General features: G+C 42.3%; 1 protein-coding gene and 1 pseudogene across 4 annotated transcripts in view; both read right to left on the bottom strand.

Moving 5' to 3' along the window:
- Positions 1–6,937: 6,937 nt before the first annotated feature.
- The window catches only part of LOC122748667 (TCDD inducible poly(ADP-ribose) polymerase), a 44,057-nt gene continuing 29,668 nt past the window's right edge, over positions 6,938–21,326 (bottom strand). For all 4 annotated transcript variants that reach the window (XM_043994464.1, XM_043994467.1, XM_043994466.1 and 1 more), the window contains exons 5-6: positions 8,900–9,175; positions 6,938–7,609 (exon numbers count right to left, since the gene is read on the bottom strand). In XM_043994464.1, the coding sequence (XP_043850399.1) occupies positions 7,162–7,609; positions 8,900–9,175 (724 nt within the window). In that variant the 3' untranslated portion in view covers positions 6,938–7,161. The remainder of the gene's footprint in view (positions 7,610–8,899; positions 9,176–21,326) is intronic.
- On the bottom strand, positions 12,110–19,532 carry LOC122745922 (annotated as a pseudogene).

The following is a 21,326-nucleotide window of genomic DNA, read 5'->3' as shown; positions in this document are numbered from 1 at the left end:
TCAGATAAACTGAGACCAAGGGAGGTTAAGTCATATGCCCAAGGTTATCGAGGTGGGAAGAGAGTGGGAAACATGCTGTAGGGAGTTTCATTGCAAAATCTGGGGGTGTTTGGCATGATTTAGGCAGAGCATAATGACTGCCTTGATCTCTTTGGAGGACTGTGACACGGCAGAGGGTTCAGACTTGTTCTAGTCGGTCCCAGAGAACAGATCTAGGAGCAATGAATGGATGGAAGCTGGTGAGAGACCTATTCCATCTGGACCTTGGGGAAAACTTGCCAATCACTAGAGAAATCCAAAAGTGGAATGGGGACTGCTGATTCTGGGGACAGGGGGCTCCCCTGCCCTTTGAGCTTTGAGCACAGGCTGAATGACTTTTTGTTAGGGATGGTGTGGAGATGATTCTTGTTCAGATATAGCTGGGGCCAGGACCTGGTTCATGAGTTCATGTCCTTGGGCAAGTGGCCACTTTGGTTTCCTTCATTGTGAACTGAGAGGGGTTGCATTAGGTGACCGCCAAGGTTCTTTCTAGCCCTGTACAGGTGCTCTCCTGCTGCACCCTCCTGGTAGAAAGCCCCATCCCTGGCATTCTAGGATTCTGTCTTTGGATCTCATTACAAAACATCAAAGGCAAGACCAGGGCTGCAGCCTTTGATCCAAACCACCTTCCACTGGAGCCAGGAGGGATATTGTATGAATTGCAGCTACTCAGGGCACCACCTCTCTGAAACTGGATGTTTGGTGAGAAAGGGATCACTATTGATAAAGAAGATAAGAGTTATGCCCTTGAAAATTTGAGGGATAATAGTTCACAACATATGAATAAAATGATGTGCCTACTCCTTGGGGACAATTGCTCATTCATACCCATAAGTCCATTATAAAAAGACTAGAATTCTAATATCTTTCTTAAAAGCACAGCCATGTAGATTAAAATATCTCCATTTTGGAAGAAAGCCCAAAGCATTTTGCTAAGGATTGGTGGGTACCAAGTTGGCATGGCTCAGGGCCAAGTGGTTCAGTGAGTGAGCTCATAGTGCCAAGGTCAAGGTTGACAGGGCCAGCCTTCCATAGCTCAGTTAGCTGCACCCTGTTCCTTGACCATTGATCATGTCATATAGAGGGGCTAGTCCAGCCATCTCAGCAAATGCACAAAGAGGTGAAAGAGTTTGTACCCATTACATAGCCCATCAACCACAGAAAAGCCATTCAAAGCATGAATTCTCCTGGTGACTGCTCAAGGGTGACCTCTAAATATGCAGGCCAGCACAGCCCCATATCCTTTCCAGAAGAGCCTATCACAGCCAAAAGGGCTGCGTGGAATATATACCATGTGGCCATGGGTGAGCTATTGGACCTGAGTCTCAGTTTCTTCATCTACAAAATGGAAACAATCTACCTACAGTATCTACCTCATAGTAGTCTTGGAGATCTCAAATTATACGATATTATAAAGCACTTGGAAAACCTCAAAGTGCTATATACATATTAATTATTCATTTATTTTTATAGCTCTGGAGTTAGAGGAGATCCCAGAAGTGATCGTTTCCAAATCTCCAAATCCCTTAGGAAACTAAGGCACAGAGAAGGTAAATGACTTGCCCAGGGTAACACGGATAGTAAGGGTCAGAGCTGGGGTTTGAATCGATGTTTTCTGGCTTCTGAGCCAGCCCTCTTTCTGGTGTATCGAATTACCTTATGACATGTAGGAACGAGAGTGTCGGGACTCGGAGGAAGATGGGTCAGATCCCACTTCAGACACTCACTAGCCCCATGACTACAGGCGACCTGCTCAAACTCACTGAGCCTCAGTTTGTTCTTCCCTAGATTGGGGATAACAATCTCTGCAGTGCCTCCCTCCCAGGATTGTGTGCTACTCAAAGGAGATAACGGATTCAAAGCGAGTCATTACCCGTCTTATCATCTTCACTTTAGTCAGCTCACCATCTAGATCTGCTGAAGCTTTAGTCTGCTTTAAAGCAAAGCATCTCTCCAAGGTCCCTTCTAGCTGGATGAGTCTGTTCTGAGCAGGGAATTGTAAAGGCACCAAGCCCACCTTCCCGAAACTTCTTTATTGTCTTTTACCCTGTGCTTCCTAGGATGAAAATAAGTCATGCAAATGGCCTTGTTGAGCTCTGAGGTACCAAGGGAAATGTTCAGCTTGCTAACCTAATAAAGCATAGGGCTCATGCCCAAAGAACTCCAGTATTAGGCTGAAAACGATTTCCTAGCCCCAGGATTTGACAATTGGCACTTTTGAGAATACAGTGTGGGGCAGCTAGGTGGCACAGTGGATAGAGCACTGGCCCTAGATTCAGGAGGACCTGAGTTCAAATCTGGCCTCAAGACACTTGACAACTTACTAGCTGTGTGACCCTAGGCAAGTCACTTAACCCCAATTGCCTCACCAAAAAAGAAGGAAAAAAAAAAGAGTACATTGTAACAGAAGTACTGCCAGACATTGAGCTGAGAAATTGGATTCTAATTCTGGTTCTGCTCCTCAACAACTAGTTGTTCAATGCTGGGAAGATCATTTTAGTCTCTCCTGAACTCACTTGCCATATCTATAAAATGGAGATAATGATCATATTGAAAGAACCTAATTCACAGGTTTCTGTGAGGATCAAGTAGAATGCTAACCCCTTGCCACTGAAAAAAACAAGAATGGCTCAGGAGAACAGATAATGAAAACAAAACAAACAAAAATAAAACACATCATACTTTCCTATTCTGGGCAGAAAAGTGGGGGACTACTAGGGCAGAATGCTGTGTACATTTCCAGATGTAGTCAGTGTATTAGATGTTTTTACTTAACTCTTTTTCTTTGTTACAGGGGTGAGTTCTATGTAAAGATTTTTTTGGGGGGAGGACCACTAATTTCAAGAAGTAACTGTGATATAAAAACCAAGAATGTCCTGAAGAAAAGATAATAAAACATACCTCCTTCCTCTCAGCAGAAAGGTGTGGGATAACTATGGCAGAAAATTGTAAACTTTGTTGGATCCAGTCATCATATCAAAAGTTTTTGCTTAATTTTTTGTTAAAAGGAGGGTTCATTGGTGGTGGAAGGGTATTTCCCAAAAAGAAATTTAATGATGTAACATATCATCAATAAAACTTTTTTTAAGAGTCAGCTCCGTGAAAGCAAAAACTGTTTCATCTTTTTTGTCTTTATTTCCCTCAGAGCTAACCTGGCATCTAGTGGGTACTTACCAAGATTTGATCGATTAACTGATTGATTGCCAAATGAAACATAGCACAATAAACTGGAAAGATGTTACCCTTGGGAATCTGAAGATCTTGACATACTCTGCCGATACTTGCTGCTACTTGCTACATGACCTTGGGCAAGTCACTTTGGAGCTTCTATCTATTCCCTGGACTTTATTTCACAGGTTGTTGAGAGGGTTAAATGGGCAAATCTCTGTGAAATATTTTTTCCAGCAGCAATACACTAATAATAAAGGTATTGTTAGTAATAACGAGGGTATGACAAAGTCTAGTTTACTTTGAATCTTCAAATGTCCTTCTCTTTCAGGTAACTGAGATCAAAGCATAAAAATCGGTACCCTTCTAAGAAGGCAATCTAGGAGACTTGAGTTGGTGTCTTTAAAGTCTTAATAAAATAAGAGAGCAAGGATGACCATGTGGTAGCACTAATTAAGTCATCGTGGCGGTGCATGAAATTGCATCTGGACAGAGATGTGGGTGGGAAATCTGTGGAAGCACTTTCTCCGGTCCATCCTTCTTCTTCTAAGACTGGGATCTTATAAATCACTTGTTCCATAAAATCAGCTTGGACAGCTAGGGTAGAGTAGGAAGCTTGGAAAGGAAGCAACAGACTGGGGGATTGTTTTGTTTTTGGTTTCTAGGTCTGAAACCAAAACTCTATTGGATTTATCAAGAGTATGTATAATTCAATTGTTTAAAAAAAAATCTTTTAATTTTAAAATTGGAGAGAGGCTACCAAAAATATTTCTCTGGTAACAAGCTGGGCACAAGTCACCAAAGTAACTTTTTGAAAAGCACCTAATTTAAAATCTACTGTCTGTGCAGAGAATACATATTTTTAAGTTGTCTATAAACTTGTAAATATACTCAAAATTCATTATTAAAGATAAATAACTCAGGCCCACATGATTTTTCAAACATAAATGTTTACTAACATAAATAGTTTAATAAACAAAAGGTACAAGATTGTTGTTGCTTTACTATGTACAATAGATACAGTATGTACATGAGAAAATGTTTTCTGCCTGCAAGACATCAAGATATCTCATTGTTTCTATAGGAGATCATGGAACCTTCTTCCTCTGGAACCATTAACCATAGTTAAGATGATCTAAAATGGTCATTGGTGCCTGAGGGTAAGAAGAGGGACTTGATAAATGGCATGCAGTCTCCAATCTTTGAAATATAGATATATTTAAACGTCAGCTCCACAGAGTTCCAGTTTGCCTAAAATTACATTACATACTATAGGCTGTTTTAAAAATAAAAACATGAAGGGGGAGTAAAGGAGTACTTCCAATGATATTCATACTTATTTAATTAGATAGCTCTTTCAATAGGCCAAAATCTAAACTTCTTGAAGATAATGAGGGGGTATATCTACAATATCTTCTTCCATCACTGACCATGATGTCCTATACTTAATTACTGCTGAGTGAATAATCATTACCAAAAAGAAAGCATTTATAGGACTGAATGAACATTCTACTTATTACTACACGAATAGTCTAAACTTTCGCTATGACCTGGAGGTGACCCTAGATTTCTGAAGGCCACATAAATCAAGCACAAGCTCTGGGAAGCTCCACAAAGTGGTCAAGGCAAGGTACGGCTTGTTTGTCATCTGAGGACTAGGGAAGTTTGGACAGCTGGGGGATCCCTATCACCAGAGCTGAACACCAAGTGATAATTTTTTAGCAACAGTCACTCATGACACAATCTAAAGCAGAGAGGGATTTTAATGTATATCACCCATACAACTTAAGTCATGGCTCCATAGAGTATTGAAATCTAGAATGGAGATGACTTGAAACATCAAATATCTCTGAATAACTTTTAAGTTATATTGATTACCATGTATCTTAGGCTTGATAGCCAGGGACAAATGACAGTATGTGGGTAATTTTGGCATGTATGTCCAAGATCCCCAGTCCTTGGTTTTGCAACAACAAAGAACATCATCAATTTCTTTTTCAAGGAGAATCAGAAAATCTTGAGAAATATTTTCACAACAAACTTATTTTATCATTTTATTAAAAAAATAAATAAGTTATACAAGCATTTTTCTGGAGATGGGAGGGGAGGAATGAATGAATATCACAGAATCAAACATAAGGAAAGGCTGTTACAATTATAAAGAACATGGGGAATCACTGTTCTGTCAAAACAAGTGCAAGTGTCTCTCAAGTTTTCAGCCACATGTGGTCATTTCATGGCCATGGGCAGCCATGTCCTGAATTGGCTGGAGCAGAAAAGTCAGTTGTGTAGAAGCCCTGTCCAATGCTCATTCAGGTCAAGTCACTGAGAAATCAGTACACATATATATACCTTTGCTTTTACATAACCTGAAAAACCAGGTGCTGACTGAATTGCTTTTTAATGTGCTGGGGGGAACCTTGTGTTGGAAGCATTCCTAGAGTGAATCCCTTTGCCAATCCTACTAATCCTAACCAATCCATATCTTCATCTATCAGATTTGCCTAAGGTAGAGTAGATGTGCAGTCATTACCCACCTAACTCTCTGTGGCACCTGCATACTCCCTTAATTAGTTGTACCGCAGCAAGGCTGTGTTTCTATATTTAAGTAGTGTGAAGGGCTGGGGTCACACCCTGGGTGCTTCAGAGTGTCCTTTGCATTTGGAAAAGCAACCTCAAGTTAGGGGTTGGAATCATCTCCTTTCCACTAATGGGTCAAAATCAGCAATTATTGTTGGAGTGCCTAATATGAGCACAGCACTGTAGCACGGCCTTGCCCAAGCAGGGCTCACATCTTTGCAAAGTGGGGTTTGGGCCTTGAGTCAACAAAGGAGGTCCAAGGGGAGAAGGGGGAGCAGGAGCTTGGGGCCATTCCATAGCCAACAATGGTACTAGCTCTGACTTTGAGTCAATGAATTCCCTATTTTCTTCTTCCATTCATGGTTGATGAATGGAATAGAGATTTCTTTTGCCGATTTCTAACAAAGCAATGCTGACAAGGCATGTCACCGGTTAGGGAAGAGTTTGGCTGGTGACCAACATTTTCTCAAAGCACTGACAATTCTGGTTTTCCATGGAACCCTGGGTGACTTCCCATAGAAACTCACAGAATTCTATTGGACCTGGTCACTGATCAATCAATCAAGAAACATTTATTAAGCGCCTACTATGTGCCAGGCACTGTACTAAGTGCTGGGGATACCAAAAGTAGCAAAAGACGGTTCTTGCCCTCAAGGAGTTAATAATCTAATGATTTTCTGCTAGCTTGTTCCTCTCACCTGTGCTAGAACAGCTGAGGCCATAGGACCTGAAGCCAATGGTCCATATTCTTCTTCCTTTCTGCAGCCTTGACTTGATTATGTCCCTTTTTTAACCTTTATCTGGCCTGAACCATTATTTCTGTCCTTCAGTTGGTGTGATTCACGCTCCATTTTCAAAACACCAAAGCTGGTGTCATGACTGTACACACAAGTTTAACGGGACAGTATAATCAGCCGTACTTTCCAACCAGAATGCATGGAGAACAATTAGCAAATAAGCAACCAGCCTGTAGTTGGTTCTTTTTTAGATCTGTGGTATGTGTGTTTCTGAGGTTTCTTAGAAATCATCTCAATCCCCAGTCATTTTTTTTAAAGCCCTGGGGGGGGGGGGGATGGGGGCAGGGAAGAGAGGAAAAACAGGCAACAGAAAAGGAAAAAAACAAGAAAAAAAAGAAAAGGAAGGAAAACGAACAAAATATAGGGAGACAATAGAAAGGAAAGGAAAAGAAGGGGAAAGAGAAGAAAACATACAAAAAAGAAATAGGCAAAAAAGAAAAATAGTAAACAATAAAGCCCTTGGACAATGTCTTCTTTTTTGTCTTCCCTTCCCCAACTGCTTCCCCTCCCACCCCCAAAACGGGCTACAAATGCTGGACAGGACTTATTTCAAATAATTTAGCGGCATCAAGGATTTTCAAATGGTGACGGTGTTACTGACTTCTTCATACTGGATAACAAAATATGGGTAGCTCTGATCGTCATTAAAAATGACAAAAATCTGAGGCTCAAAGTAATTATCGACGCAGGAGTCATACAGGTCACTGGTTATGCTGTCTGGATTCACTGGAGGTGGTCTTCTCATATTGTGGTTGCCTACTGTGTATCTTCCAGTTAGCACTTTTGCCAGAAACATAAAATGGACCCCTTTGGGGGACCTCTTAGAGAAGCTGTGGGAATAGCTTGCCTTCCTTGCAAAATAACTGCCTTGTCCGAACATGGTGGCGTGCTTGCCACACACGCGAGGGTCAAAGTTGTGCTTACAGATGCCATCTACCACGTCTTGGGATGTCCCATGGAAGAGATGCCGCTCATTCATTATTCTGCTAATGTCATTGGCTTTCTTAGACATGTATTCCTTTTTCCTGTTGCAAAGAGGGATGAGGGAATTGGAAGAAGGAAGTAAAGAACAGCTTTTAATAGGCAAGATTTGGCAAAGGGTTTTATTTTTAAATTTCTTCACACCATTAGAGGAATTAAGGAAGCAGCAACCCATTTAAAAGTAGGGAATGACAAGGAGCCAGGGGATTAAGGGGGAGATGCTGAGATGTGCATTATGGTCTGACTAAAAGGTACTGTATTGTCCTTAAATGAACTAAAAGGATTATCTTTGAATCAGAGGAGAATTTCCAACAATCCCTGAGAGCAGTGGTATCAAATCCAAATAGAAATGGGACCAATGTGCCATATATAAGGATCCCTGGCTGCATATTGACTGAGAAAACTACATAGTAACATCTCAGTTTTTATTGTATTTTGATTTCCTATGTCAATATTTCCCAATTACATTTTAACCTGCTTGAGGCTGTACTCAGAGGGGTTGTGGGCAGCATGCTTCCCTCCCTCCCCCCAGCTGAGTGTTTCTGCCTTAGGGTATCTGTAGTGTATTTTGTTAAAGTGAAATTTTTGTCTTCACTTCTCTAATTCCTAGTATCGTATAATAAATGTCTATTTTGGATCAAGGTGATTTCCATATCTAAGCTGGTTTGAGCTATGAGAGTTAGCATGGTAAGAAGAGCTCTGAATTTGAGATCAAAAGACCAGGACTCAACTGCAGACTCTTCCATTCACTATCCATGTGATCTTCAGCCACTTAAACCTCATCAGACCTCAGTTTCCCCATGTGTAAAATGAATGTATTGGATTGGATGGCTTCAGAGCTTCCTCTATGACCCTATCACCTTTCTGAACCTCAGTTTCCTCATCTGTAAATGAGGGTGGTTTGGATCTGGCTCCAAATGTAAGATCTTTTCTCATTCTCATTCTCTATGGATCTTCATCTCACACCTGGGAAAGGGAAACCACCCTTCCCCTCCTTCTTCTCTACAAGTCTCTAGCTCTTCTTCTAAATCCTGCTCACCTTCTGCAAGAAGTCATCCCTTATTTATCCCATTCCAACCTTTCTTTGCTTCTTTCATTCCTGACTCTTCAACACTTAACTTGCATTATATTAAATTTTATTAACTTGTATCCTGCTATCAAGCCCTCAATTAATAACTTGACTGAAAAGTAGATTTTATTGAGCTGCTTACGCTTTGTCATTTTTCAATTTCATCAGTCAATTTCAATGAGTCATTTGTCAATTCAATTCAATTTCTTCTTCCTGTTCTACACCTTACCCTCCACTCCCAGAAAGTGGCAGGACTTTGACTCACCTTTTATATTTTTCCCAAAGAAACTGGTTCTGCACTCGCAGTATTTTCAAGATTCTATATTTAATCTCAGGCACAGTCTTATGAAAGAGATTATAAATGGTTCGGTAGCTTTTGTCCTCCTTGGAAACAGGCACTTGGATGAAGTCCTGAGATGGATCCATAGCTATCCAGGTTTCAGGATAAAAGTTTGCCGAGGTAACTACGGATGGACAGAAAACTTGGGATGAGGCTGATTCAGCTGCAGGAAGAGGCAATGGAGGCGTACCACCGAGGGTCCTGATGGGGGAGAAAAGAAAAATCTGTGTTTACAACACTGTGAAATAAACGAGTTTTGAACTCTAATTGGGCAGTTGTGGCTAATGTTTTACCCAAGTGTAAACGGGTTGTTTATAACTTGGTCATTATGGGCTGGGTTAGAATTTGCAAAGCACCGATCCTTCTTTTAAAAAACCAAACCAAACCAAAACATAAGAATGCCTTTGAAGGAAGGGGGGAATGGAGCAAATGATGCCTGTGTGCCAAAGCAATGATTAGAATTTTCTTAGTGTCCTATCTGTAGATGCTTACAAACTGCGTGACCTAGTCCCATTTCCTGGACCCTCAGTTTCTTCATTTTTAAAACAAAGGGGGTTGGATTATGTGACTCCTAAGGTCTCCTCCAAGTCTACTTTGGGGATCCTCTGAAGGAAGGCAGAAGCAGCTAGGAGACATTTGGCCGACTCTAAGTTAGAAACGTCTTTCCTATGTGATCATCACATGTATCTTAGACTTCTCCTGAGAGTGCACCTTCAAGGAAGCTTGCTTCAAGCAAGCAGTGATGGCTTGTCTTCCTCAAATACAATCATCAACAGGGGCAGGAACAGGGGGGTGAGGCAGGGAGGGAGCTAAATTATTTTTATATGCCATTATTTAAAATATATACAACAATCGGGGCAGCTAGGTGGCGCAGTGGATAGAGCACTGGCCCTAGAGTCAGGAGTACCTGAGTTCAAATCTGGCCTCAGACACTTAACACTTAGCAGCTGTGTGACCCTGGGCAAGTCACTTAACCCCAATTGCCTCACTAAAAACAAAAAAAAAAAAACAAAAAAAACAAAAACAAAAACAATATATATACAACAATCACCTACAGTTGACAAAAATCTGTGCTAGAGTCCACATACCATGCCATGTCATGGGGGCAGCTAGGTGGTGAGTGGATAAAGCACTGGCCTTGGATTCAGGAGGACCTGAGTTCAAATCCAACCTCAGACACTTGACACTTAACTAGCTGTGTGACCCTGGGCAAGTCACTTAACCCTCATTGCCCCACAAAAAAAAAAAGGCAAAAAGAAAATGAAATATCCTTGTCAACCCAAGGATGGGGATACCTAGTGCCTCCCCCCCCCCGAAAATATACATATCAGTAAACAATTGATTAAGTACCATTTTGGGGGGAAGTGGCTCCCCTAGTGATACAAAACATCAGCCATACATGCATCCTTCTTTCCTGGCTATTGTTACAAAATATCTCTGCAGCCAGCACCCCCAACTCATTTCAGCTACGAGTAAGCACAGACGAGGCCATCTGACCTTTAGTGGATTTTGTGTTTTACATCCCATTGCAAAGTTAACCATTATGGAGTGTCAAATCTTGCCTTCTTGGTAAATGACAAGAAAATGACTTCAGATTTTCCAAACAAACCATCAGCTGGTTTTTAAAAAAATTTTATTTGAAGAGTGGAGCAAATGTGCATGGGGGTGGGGCATTAAGTAACCTCCCTTTTTTCCTTGGAGGAGTGAGCATCTATAGGTATAAAATGTTGCTTGGGCTATTGATGGCGATTGCTTGGTTTTAGTTAACTATTTTCTTTGTTACAAAAGAAGGTGTATTGAGTTGATGGTAAAGGGGATGGGGATATGTCAGAATGATGGTGACATCTTCCCAAAAAAGAGGCAAAAGGCTTTCATAAAACATCAGTACAAAGAAATCAAAGAGAGGAATACATGATGGGTAAATTGAAGGCGCCCTTATTACTGCATTCTGTGAAGCACTGCTTAACCTGATATCCATGAGCTTATTTTTAAGTAGTTTGATAACTACATTTCAATATATATTTCGTTTTATGCATTTAAAAACATCATTGTGAAGAGGGGTTCACAAGCTTTACGAGATGGTCAATTGGGTCCAGGACATCCCCCAAAAGACTGGGAATGCCCACTGGACAGAGGAAGGAGCCTGCATCTGTGTTTCTTTTCATTCCCGTCAGTTACTCTCAAGGACTTTTGGGCTAAATAGAAGCAGCAACCTGGAGCAGTGGTTGGTTTTCACCTGATTAAGTGCTTACATGTAATCAACCTTCTTAACCGTTTTCATAACAGGAGGGGAAGGAGGGGGAAGGAAAGGGAGAGAGAGAGCAAATGCCCACACCTGGCCCCAGCTCCAGGGCCAGACAACGTAACAGCAGGAAAACAGTCACGAGGACCCACACAGGCAGGCAGGAAGGCTCTGCCTTCCCATGCTTGGGGTATTTTAATTCTAGTGAAATGATGAGATGCAGGTGGGGCAGCTGGGTATGGGCAGGCACCTAATCCCCAGGGGGGGCCTCGCCTGAAACCACTCCTCAGCCTTTCAGAGCAGGCCACCCTAGACGTGAATCTCTATGAGTGGGAGGCTTGGGAAACGCACCCAACCTAAAGACCTTTACTCAATAAAACCAGTCACAGTCATCCGAGAGGCACAAATGCATTGAGTCATCTTCCTTAGTGTTGTGGGATACAGCAAACAAACAAAAGGCTACAATCTGGTTGGAATCATCGCCAACCTCTCTCCTCTCTCCCCACATTAAAAAAAAAAAAAAACATGGTAAAAGACTCAAGGAGAATCCTTACAAAGGAGCCTGCGGACACCTGACTCTGAGGGCAGGTGTGCTAGGGAGCAGATATGTCTCCAGCCAGAGATGGGAATGTTTCCCAGATTCACCGAATGTTAGGAACGAGAGCAATCCAGAGCTTCACATTTATGCCAGTTGAATGGCACCTTCTCTAATTCAGTCACCTGCTTTAGCCCAGCAAGCCTTTTGGAGCCTTAACCTGAATCCTTAATGAATTTGACCTTTCGGTCAGTTACAAAGCCATTTAACAGAGGGCAGCCAGGTGGGAGAGTGGATGAGTGAGTACTGGACCTGCAGTCAGCAAGGGGAGTTCAGATCCAGCCTCAAATGGGTTTTTTCTTTCATTCTCCTCATCTTTTTCATCTTCCTCATCTTCTCCCTCCTCCTTTTTCTTGCTCTTCTCAGCCTTGACGACTCCTCCCTTTTTGCCCATATCAGGTTTTCTTTAGCCTGGTACGCAGCAATATGCCTTTCATACTTTTCCTTCAGTTTAGCTGCCTTCTTTTCATGAGGTTCCTTGTCATCTGAAGCACTATTATTCCACATTTCTCCCAATTTGTTTCACCACATCTCCAAGAGGAAGATCAGGATGCTTCCCTTTGATTTTTGGATGACACTCAGAACAGAATGAGAAAAATGCCAAAGAAGGCCGCTTAGGTGCACTGGAATCCTTAAACTTCTTTTTAGTTTCTCCTTTGGGTGCTATGTAGGTTTTTATTTCTCTTTCATAATGAACCTTAGCTTTTGCCGTGTCCTCAGAATTTCCTTTCTCTTTAGCAGAAATTGTCTTCCACCTTTCTGAGCATTTTTCAGAAAATTCTGAGTTCACCAAAGCATCTGGGTTCTTCTGCTTGTGCTCCTCTTGGCAGGTTTGCACAAAGAAGGCATATGAAGCCATTTTCTATCTCGGCTTCTTAGGATGACCTTTGCCCACTTTTCATTACTTTCTTGCCCCAGCACTCTCTCTGTGAAGCTCAATGTGCTGCAACAGCTGTTAGAGCATGAGCCAGACGCAGCCTGCAGCCTCAGACATTTCTTAGTTATGTGACCCTAGTCAAATTACTTAATCGCTATTTGCCTCAGTTTCCTTGGTTGTAAAGTGACCACAATAAGGACTGTCACGATTAAATGAGATAGCATTTGTAAAGCATTATGCAAACTTTCAAGCACTCTAAAAATGCTAGCTCTCATTATTACTGAAGCATCGCCTGATACACTTCACCATCCTTCCCACAAGAATACTATGAGATCATTTATCAAATGCTTTGTCCAAAACTTTGTAAATCTTCTCCACATGAAACCTATCACCTATCCATTTAGTGGCTTTGTCACCGAAAAAAAAAAGTCAGTCTGACACAACATACTCTTGAAGAAAACTAGCTGGACCTTTGTTAGTCTGAGCTATGGGTCATGACTTCCATTTCTGGCTGGTCACTGACCATCTCTTTAAAGATCTGTCTTAGGATTTTCTAGAAACCAAAGTCAAGTTCCCTGGTCCATAGTTTACAGTCTTTATTCTCTTTCTCTCTCTCTTTCTCTCTCTCTCTCTCTCTCTCAAACCAGATATCTTTTTTTCATCAGTCTTGAGTGTTTCTCCCATTTCCCATCATTTTTTGGTGGGGAGAGGTGGGGCAATGAGGGTTAAGTGACTTGCCCAGGGTAACACAGCTAGTAAGTGCCAAGTGTCTGAGGCTGTATTTGAACTCAGGTCCTCCTGAATCCAAGGTCAGTGCTTTATCCACTGAGACACCTAGCTGCCCACCCCCCATCATCTTTTGAATATCACTGGTGTGACTCAACCAATCCCATTCCCTGGTTCTTTCAGTATCCAAGGCAGATGCCAGGTGAGCTGAATTCACCAAGTCTAACTAGGTACTTTCTTACCCTAATGGTCCTTGATCTGCCACTCACTATCTCTGAGTCTGGCCAACTCACTTGGTGTCTCTAAGACTTAGTTTCCATATCTCTAAAGTAGGGATAACAACAACTGAATTACATGCTTCATATGAGGAAAACTTTTGGGAACCAAGTACTGTAGGGATATGAAGCAATAATGACAGTTATAACAGCACATAGTCATGAGAAGCATTGTGACTTAGTAACTAGAAGGGCAGCTCAAGAGTCAGGAAAGACCCAAGTTCAGGCCACATCTAGCTATCTGAACATGGGCAAGTCACTAGACTGAGGCAGCTCTCTCAAGCTAGAAGCTATAAATAAGTGGGTGACTCCAGGAAGCAAAGGGAGTTCCATTCCATGCCAGGAGTTGCTCCCAGTTGAAATCACAGGCCTGGCCCCAAATTTAATAACTAAGTGGTCATAAAGGACAACAGCGCTGTAATAAATTCTGATAACTGCAGTGACAGGAAGAAATGTGGCCTGTATGGAGGAAAGAAACTGTAATAGCCAAGACAGGATTCCAGGGGGCCAGCAGAATTGGGTCCTGGCTTCCTTATTGCTACGGGTCTTGTCTGGTTTTGAAAATCATGTGCTTAATATGAACCATTTCAGAACGGTTGCTATTATCATATATATATATATACACATATATATAATGTTATATATATATGTAATATATAGTAATTAATAATAACTGACCATTTCCATAAAACCTGAACTGTCTGTGAAATGCCTCACATACAATATCTCTTTTAAAGTGCCCACCCACCAGGTTTTTTAGTCCTGTTGAGGTCTTGTCCTCCCTAGAAGACTCCTGTAGTTTCCCCAGACTTTGGGGTGAGGGAGAAAGGTCGAGCCTCCTTCAACATGGTCCAGGCCCCCTGACTGTAGGCACGAAGGCTTGAGACTGAGGACGTGACAGTCCATTTCATTGCCTTCCTCTCACTTTGCCTGCCAATTTCCTAAAATACACACAGCTCTGCTTGTTTTGATATGCACACAGGCTTAAAGAGGCACACCTGGAAACACATCTTATCCCATCTAGACCCTCCTGGAAGCCATTTTCACCTTGAGGGCCCCACCCCACTGCAAATGCCTAGATGCTCAAAGCTAACACATGAAGCAGCAGAACTACAGTTTCCTGAGAAGGCGGATTATGAGTGAGTCAGAATTTCTCCTCACTTATATCCCAAAAAGGCACTTCTCACTCAAGAGAATGTCGGGCCTGTATGACAGACATGGTCAAAGTGGTTGGGATGCTCATGATCCAAAGCAAAATATATGTGCCATATTCATTCATTCACTCACTCACTCACTCACTCACTCACTCACTCACTCACTCACTCACTCACTCACTCACTCACTCACTCACTCATATGTAAACTCCTTGAGGAAGTAACTGGGTCTGCCTTTTTTCTGTGTTCCCAGTATTTACTAGCATAGAGTACTTGTATAGGGAATGCTTATTGACGGATTCATTTAACCTGTAAACATTTATTAGCCACCTGTTATGTGATGAGCACTGTGCTGGGGTGGCTTAGGATCCCCCACCTCGGGGTTCACGCTGTTTGTAGGCTTCACAGTAAGTAGTAATCTGGGCACCCTGGTCATTTTGGACTCTAAGCTTCCTGAGAGCAGATTCTATGTCTTGTATAGGCTTTGCTTCTTGCCAGAATTCAGCAGTTCCCTGGCATGCTAGAATCTTAATAAATGTCTGTTGTATTCCTGCACATAGTAAGGATCATTCACTTTCCAGATGATAAGTGCTCACTGCCAGCAGAGATTATCCTGTTAAGGCCAGCTCCTGTGAGTCACACAGCACTGACTGATAGATAGGCTACTGGCTGAAAGAGGCACTATGGAAAGTGGAATGGAAAGAATTTTGGCTCTGCTGGTCCCCAGAGAAATCTGCTTTCCAATATCACCTCTGACACTAGCTAGGTAACCACGTGCAAATCACTGAAACTCTCCTGGGTCTCAGCTGTAAGATTTTCTTTTTTATGCCTGATTTGTGACAGTATCAGTGTAAGGCGCTTCTGGTATAAAAACTCCCTCCACTGATGCAGGTCAGAATCTTGTTTAAAATGTATAACCTTCCAGAGTTGGCTGGAGGCAATGAAGGGTTAAGCGACTTGTCCAGGATCCCACAACAAGGATGCTCAGAGAAAAGCCTTCGCTCCAAGGTTAGCCCCTAATCCACACTGCCTTGCTCTAAGGTTGGGATAGTAATGCCTATGCTAGCCACCAAAGAGACTGTTAGGAAGGTCAAATGACATGTTTGTAGATTGCTGTATAAATGCTGCCAAGTATTGAGTTCACCTTTGCACTCCTTGGGAAAATAATCTTCTAAATTAACGAACAACATAAACAAGATTTCATAGGGAGTGTCCAATCTATTTAAGAAAACTTTTTTTCTGGAACAATTAGAAATTGCCTCAATCCTATTTAATATTTCCAAAATCCAAACTCGTTTAATTTAGCCACAGCTGTTATCTGAGAATTGTGGAATAAGAATAAGCCAGATTTTAAATAACAAAGCTCTCACCTCAAATGAGAGGATGGAGCTTATGCCTGGCATGTGTGTGTGTCCTGCAATATCAATACTAAGGCATGTCAGTGTGCTGTAAGGGAACAATGCAACCTTCTCACTCATGTGGTGCAAAGCTTTCCTCTCTCCTTAGCCATCATTAGTTGTGTGCTCCTCCAAACATGTGCTGATGATCTGCTCGGTTCAGTGTACTTAGACACAAGCCTCTCAGGAGCTCTGATTTCATACTCTCCCCATCACCACTGGTTGCAATCAGCATGGGCCAGTAGAAATCATACTGGATATAGAGTCAGGAGGCTTGGGTTTGAATTTTTTTTGGGTGGGGGCAATGAAGGTTAAGTGACTTGCCCAGGGTCACACAGCTAGTAAGTGTCAAGTGTCTGCGGTCATCAGATTTGAACTCAGGTCTTCCTGAATCCAGGGCTGGTGCTTTATCCACTGTGCCACCTAGCTGCCCCCAAGCTTGGGTTTGATTTCTAGCTCTGTCACTGACTACCAGGTGTGACCTTAAGCAAGACAATGAAAAGGTTGGATAACATGACCCTTCTGCTCAATATCTGGGATCCTGTCTACAGTTTTGGTAGAAAGTTTCATCACCCTGGGCCAATCAGGCGATGAGTTTTCCTAATTACCTTAGGTATTCTGACAGCAAACACAGTCCATTTCCAAGCCTCTACCTGGAGTTTTTCTAGTTCCCCAGGACCTGTTACTATTCATACTCCATCCATCCATCAATCAATCAATAAACATTTATTTAGCACTTGTGTTGTACCAAGCATTGAATTGAGTGCTAGGGATAACCAAAAGAGGCAGAAGACAGTTCTGGCCTTCAAGGAGTTTACAGTCTAATACTCCACTAGAATACCTTTCCAGAAAACAAATAATTTCCACGGTAGAATTGAAACAGGACTTTTGTGGACAAATAAGATGCAGTTCAAAGATAAATTAGTCAGGGTCTCTGCCCACAAGAAGACACTTTTACAAATGCACAGGGTACAAGCACATAAGAGAGGGATGACATGCTAAATCCCATAAAGGGTAAATCCCTTTGAGCTGGGAGGATTCCAGCAGACTGGCTTCAAGCATTTGAACTGCTTTATGATAATCGTAGTCTAAGTCGGGAGGCTAGGGAACAATATTTGTGAGCCAAAGTGCTAGAGGTAAGAAATGAATAGAGGAAGTGAAGAATCCAGGGCGCCTTTCATTTGGAGAGCACCAAGGAGGAAGAGTCTGAAATGAAATAGGAAAGGTAGGCTGGATCCAAATCTCTGAGAGCCTTGAATGCCAGGCTAGGGAGTTTGCTATTTAGTTGGGTGGAAATGGGGAGCCACAAAGGTGTTTGTACATTTGAAGTTGGTCAGCACCTAGGGCTCCATGGGCATTAAACAATAAGACCAGCCTAAGCAATCCATGTTCCACATCCAGGGCTGATGACCTGGGAGCCCTTTGTCCCCCACAGCTTGGGTGGATGATGGGCTCAGCTCAGGAGTGCAAAGCCAGGCAAACCACAGTCAGGAATCAGTTCACATGCATTTATTAAGAGCTTAAGAGCTTACTCTGTGTCAGGTAGTGGGAATTCGGAAACAAACAACAAGCAAAGATACAACATATTTCTGGGGGGGAGGAGAAACAGCACCCGAAGAAGTACATAAATATATGATATATACAGCGGAGGGGAAACACATTCTGTGGGGCTGTGTCCAGAGGCCATGGAGCCTGAATCAGCTGCAAACTTTGTTAGAGAAGGGAAGAAAATAAGCATTTCCATAGCGCCTACTATGCGTCAGGCACTGCGGTAAGCACTTTACAAATATCTTATTTGACAAGAGGGAAATATTTAACAAAATAAATAAAAATACAATAAAACACACCATCTTATTATGCGATTTTCTAAGTCAATGGGGTCCAGTGAGATGCTTATGACGGGTTTAACTATCCCGGTTTCTATCTGAATTTGACACTGCTGAAATATAACGGAAATGGGCGATAACCTCAAAGGTGAACCCAACAGCAGTGGGTACCAGGACAGGTTTCCTGTGGAAGGTGGGCTTGGAGGGGAATCTTGAAGGAAGCCAGGGAGAGGAGGAGGAAGAGGGGCAGCATGCTAGGCCGGGGGGAGATGGCGTGTCATGGATGAGGTGTGGCCAATAGGCTGGTGGGGCTGGACTGGAGCCTACAGGGAGAGACTCCCAAAGTAGGAAGGGGCCTAGCTCTGAAGGCCTGGGCTCCCATATTGGACCCACAGACCATTTTTCCTAAAGGATGAGCCAAATAAGGGTCCTGATATTTCAAAAGGGAAGGCAGAGGGTGGGGGCCACAGAGGCCCATTCCCCTGCTGCTTCCACAAATTTTTTTAATGGTCTGTGGTTTTCCAAAACAAGTTTGTTTAAAAGAAAAACAAAAAGAGGGCCCCAACATCATTTATTTCAAGGTTCTGAACAAATTAACTTTCACCCTGCCATCCCTAACCACCCCCCAATGCAGTGAGTTAATGAGCATTCTCGTCTGCTCCCAGGAGCTAAATCGCATTGGATTGGCCCAGCATGCCAAGCTGCCAGTCACACTAATGACTTCCACCCTCTTACTAGGAGGACAATATGTTCCTAACTACTGGACTCTGACAATAACATCTCCAGCTGTGCTGGCAAAATCACAGAAATGGCATTTTTATTAGTTCTAATCAAAAAAAGGCTACAATGTAGCACTTTCCTCACTTGGCCTTTGATGAAGGCGTGTATATTCACCCCAAGCTGTAACGATGTAAAGAATGTTTCATCTCCCATGATTCCTGAACATAAAGTGTTTCTTAAAAAATAATGTTCATGTCTCAAAGCTCAGGTTTGGTATTGTTAATGTACTGTGGCTGTGATTGCTAGAGTTCACAAGAGAGGGATTGGGAGGAAAAGGAAAATTAGAAAATGAAACAGAACCAAAAAGGAGGAAAGGAAGGAAGGAAGGAAGGGGAGGGAAGGAGAGAGGGAGAGAGAGAAGGAAGGAGGGAAGGGAGAGGAGAGGAAGATAGGGAAAGAGAGAAAGAAGGAAAGAAGGGAGAGGAGAGGAGAGGAAGGAAGGTAGGAAGAAAAGGAAGGAAGGAAGCTCCCCCAAGTCAATTTCTTCACCTCAAAGATCACCTTGCTAACTCTCCAAAAAGGAACCTCCAGTGACTTGACTTTTTAGCTCTGCTCAAGGCCAGATCAGCACTTTCAAATCGAGGCTCACCACTCCCTGATGCTCAAATGGTACCATAAATCTGGCTGGAGTGTGGGATAAATTCCAGCAGCAGCAGCAGCAGCAGTGAATAAGGCCAGTGCAACATAGCAGTTTCATGAGAAGGCGAAACAGTGAAGAGCCTTTGGATGTTGGGGTCAGGAGGCCGGGGTTCACACCCTACTTCTGGCCCTTACTACTTTTGTGACCCTGGGTAATAATGTCACTTCTGAGTCTCAGCTTCCTCAGCTATAAAATGAGTTCTGAATGATGATCACATAATAAAGAAGGGAGAGCTCTGGATTAGGAGACAAAGGAACTGAGTTCAAATCACAGCTCACTGTTGACCACCTGCATGACCTTTGGCAAGTCATCTTCTCTTTGCCTCAGTTTCCTCATCTGTAAAAGGAAGGAGTTGCACTAAGACCCATTTCAGTTCTAGATCTGTGATCACAGGGTCTTAGGATCTTGGGGGTCCTTTGTAGCTTTGATCCCATGCTTGCCCAGAGATGGAGGGAAGGAATTGGTGGGGAAAATTGAAGGGTTAGGTGACTCTAAAATCAATGAATTCAGAAGGGGGTTATTTGGTACTAGTAACTTCAGAAAGCAAAGACCCTGGAGAATTCATGAGAATCCAATATGTCTGTGTTAGAGAGATGGTAGACTATGGGTGTGGAATGTAGGTGTCACAAATGCAGACAGCCTGAGACGCATCAGTTGGTTTGGGATTTTTTTTTTCCTTTACTGGATGAGGAAGTTTACTAGGGGGAGGGGAAGAGGAGAGGTCTAACTGGAAATGATTTCTATAAATATAAAAGACACCAATAAAAAAAGAACCCAGTACTTCATCATATCTTACTCCTAGGATTTCCTGGCCAGAGCTTTCCCCTCCACTCCAGGATCTATCCTAACCCAAATGGTGCTGACTCCTTGCTGCTACAACTCACTGAGGCCTCACAGTCCTTTCAAGTGAAAGGGTCCTGCCAGAAAAAAAAAGACATAAATTGGCCATGAATTGGTAACATGAATATTTGTGCCATTCTAAGAGGAAGGCAGGCAATTCCCTCTATGTGTAGGCAGTCTAGATACAGCATCATTCCACTCTGGAGGGAAGGCGAGGTGCTGTTTGCATATTGTAGATTTAGAGCTGGCACCTTAATAATAATAGCTTTCATTGATATAGCATTGTAAGGTTTCCAAAATACTTTCCAAAAAATACTTTACCTTCCTTCTCAGTTGATTCAATAACCCTGGGAGGTAAGAGCTATTATTATCCCTATTTTATTATAGATGAGGAAACTGAGGTAGAGGTTAAGTGAGTTGCCCTGAAGTAGGATCTGAACTCAGGTTTAGCTAATTTCAGGTTTAGCATTCTATCTATTGTGTTGCCTTGCTACCCTGAAGAAGGGACTTTAGAGGATAACTCCTCCAATCCCTTCATTTTATGGGATTTGAGGTCCAGTCTGGATAAACTGACTATGGTTATAGGACCAGTAAATATGCAGTAAAGATGCAATTTGAAACCAGGTTCACCAACTCCAAAATCTATACTTCTCCCACTGTATCAATGCTTACAAAAAGCCTTTTGAAATATGTTTATTCAGAAAACTAAGGTAATTACTGCTAATCAGAAATACATTGAGAACTCAGGTACTCCAATCCAAATAATAGAAACATTAAAAGACAGCAAAGTTGTAGAATTTTAATGACCAAGCTTGGTCCTGGAGAAGAGTCGAGAATATTCAATTCTTCTGTTTGCAAAAGTTGGGGAAGGGGGATATAGTAAGTGCTTAATAAATGCTTGTTTACTGACTCATTGTATAGTGCATATATGGTCAGACTCAATTCATGACTTGATTGGTTTTTCTGGTTTCCTTTTCTTCCTTTCTTAAAGTCTTTGTTA

This window comes from Dromiciops gliroides, chromosome 3 (genome assembly GCF_019393635.1).
Source record: "Dromiciops gliroides isolate mDroGli1 chromosome 3, mDroGli1.pri, whole genome shotgun sequence".
Classification (NCBI taxonomy): Eukaryota; Metazoa; Chordata; class Mammalia; order Microbiotheria; family Microbiotheriidae; genus Dromiciops; species Dromiciops gliroides.
The sequence above is the reverse complement of the archived record's forward strand: the minus strand, read 5'-3'. Positions and strand labels throughout refer to the sequence as shown.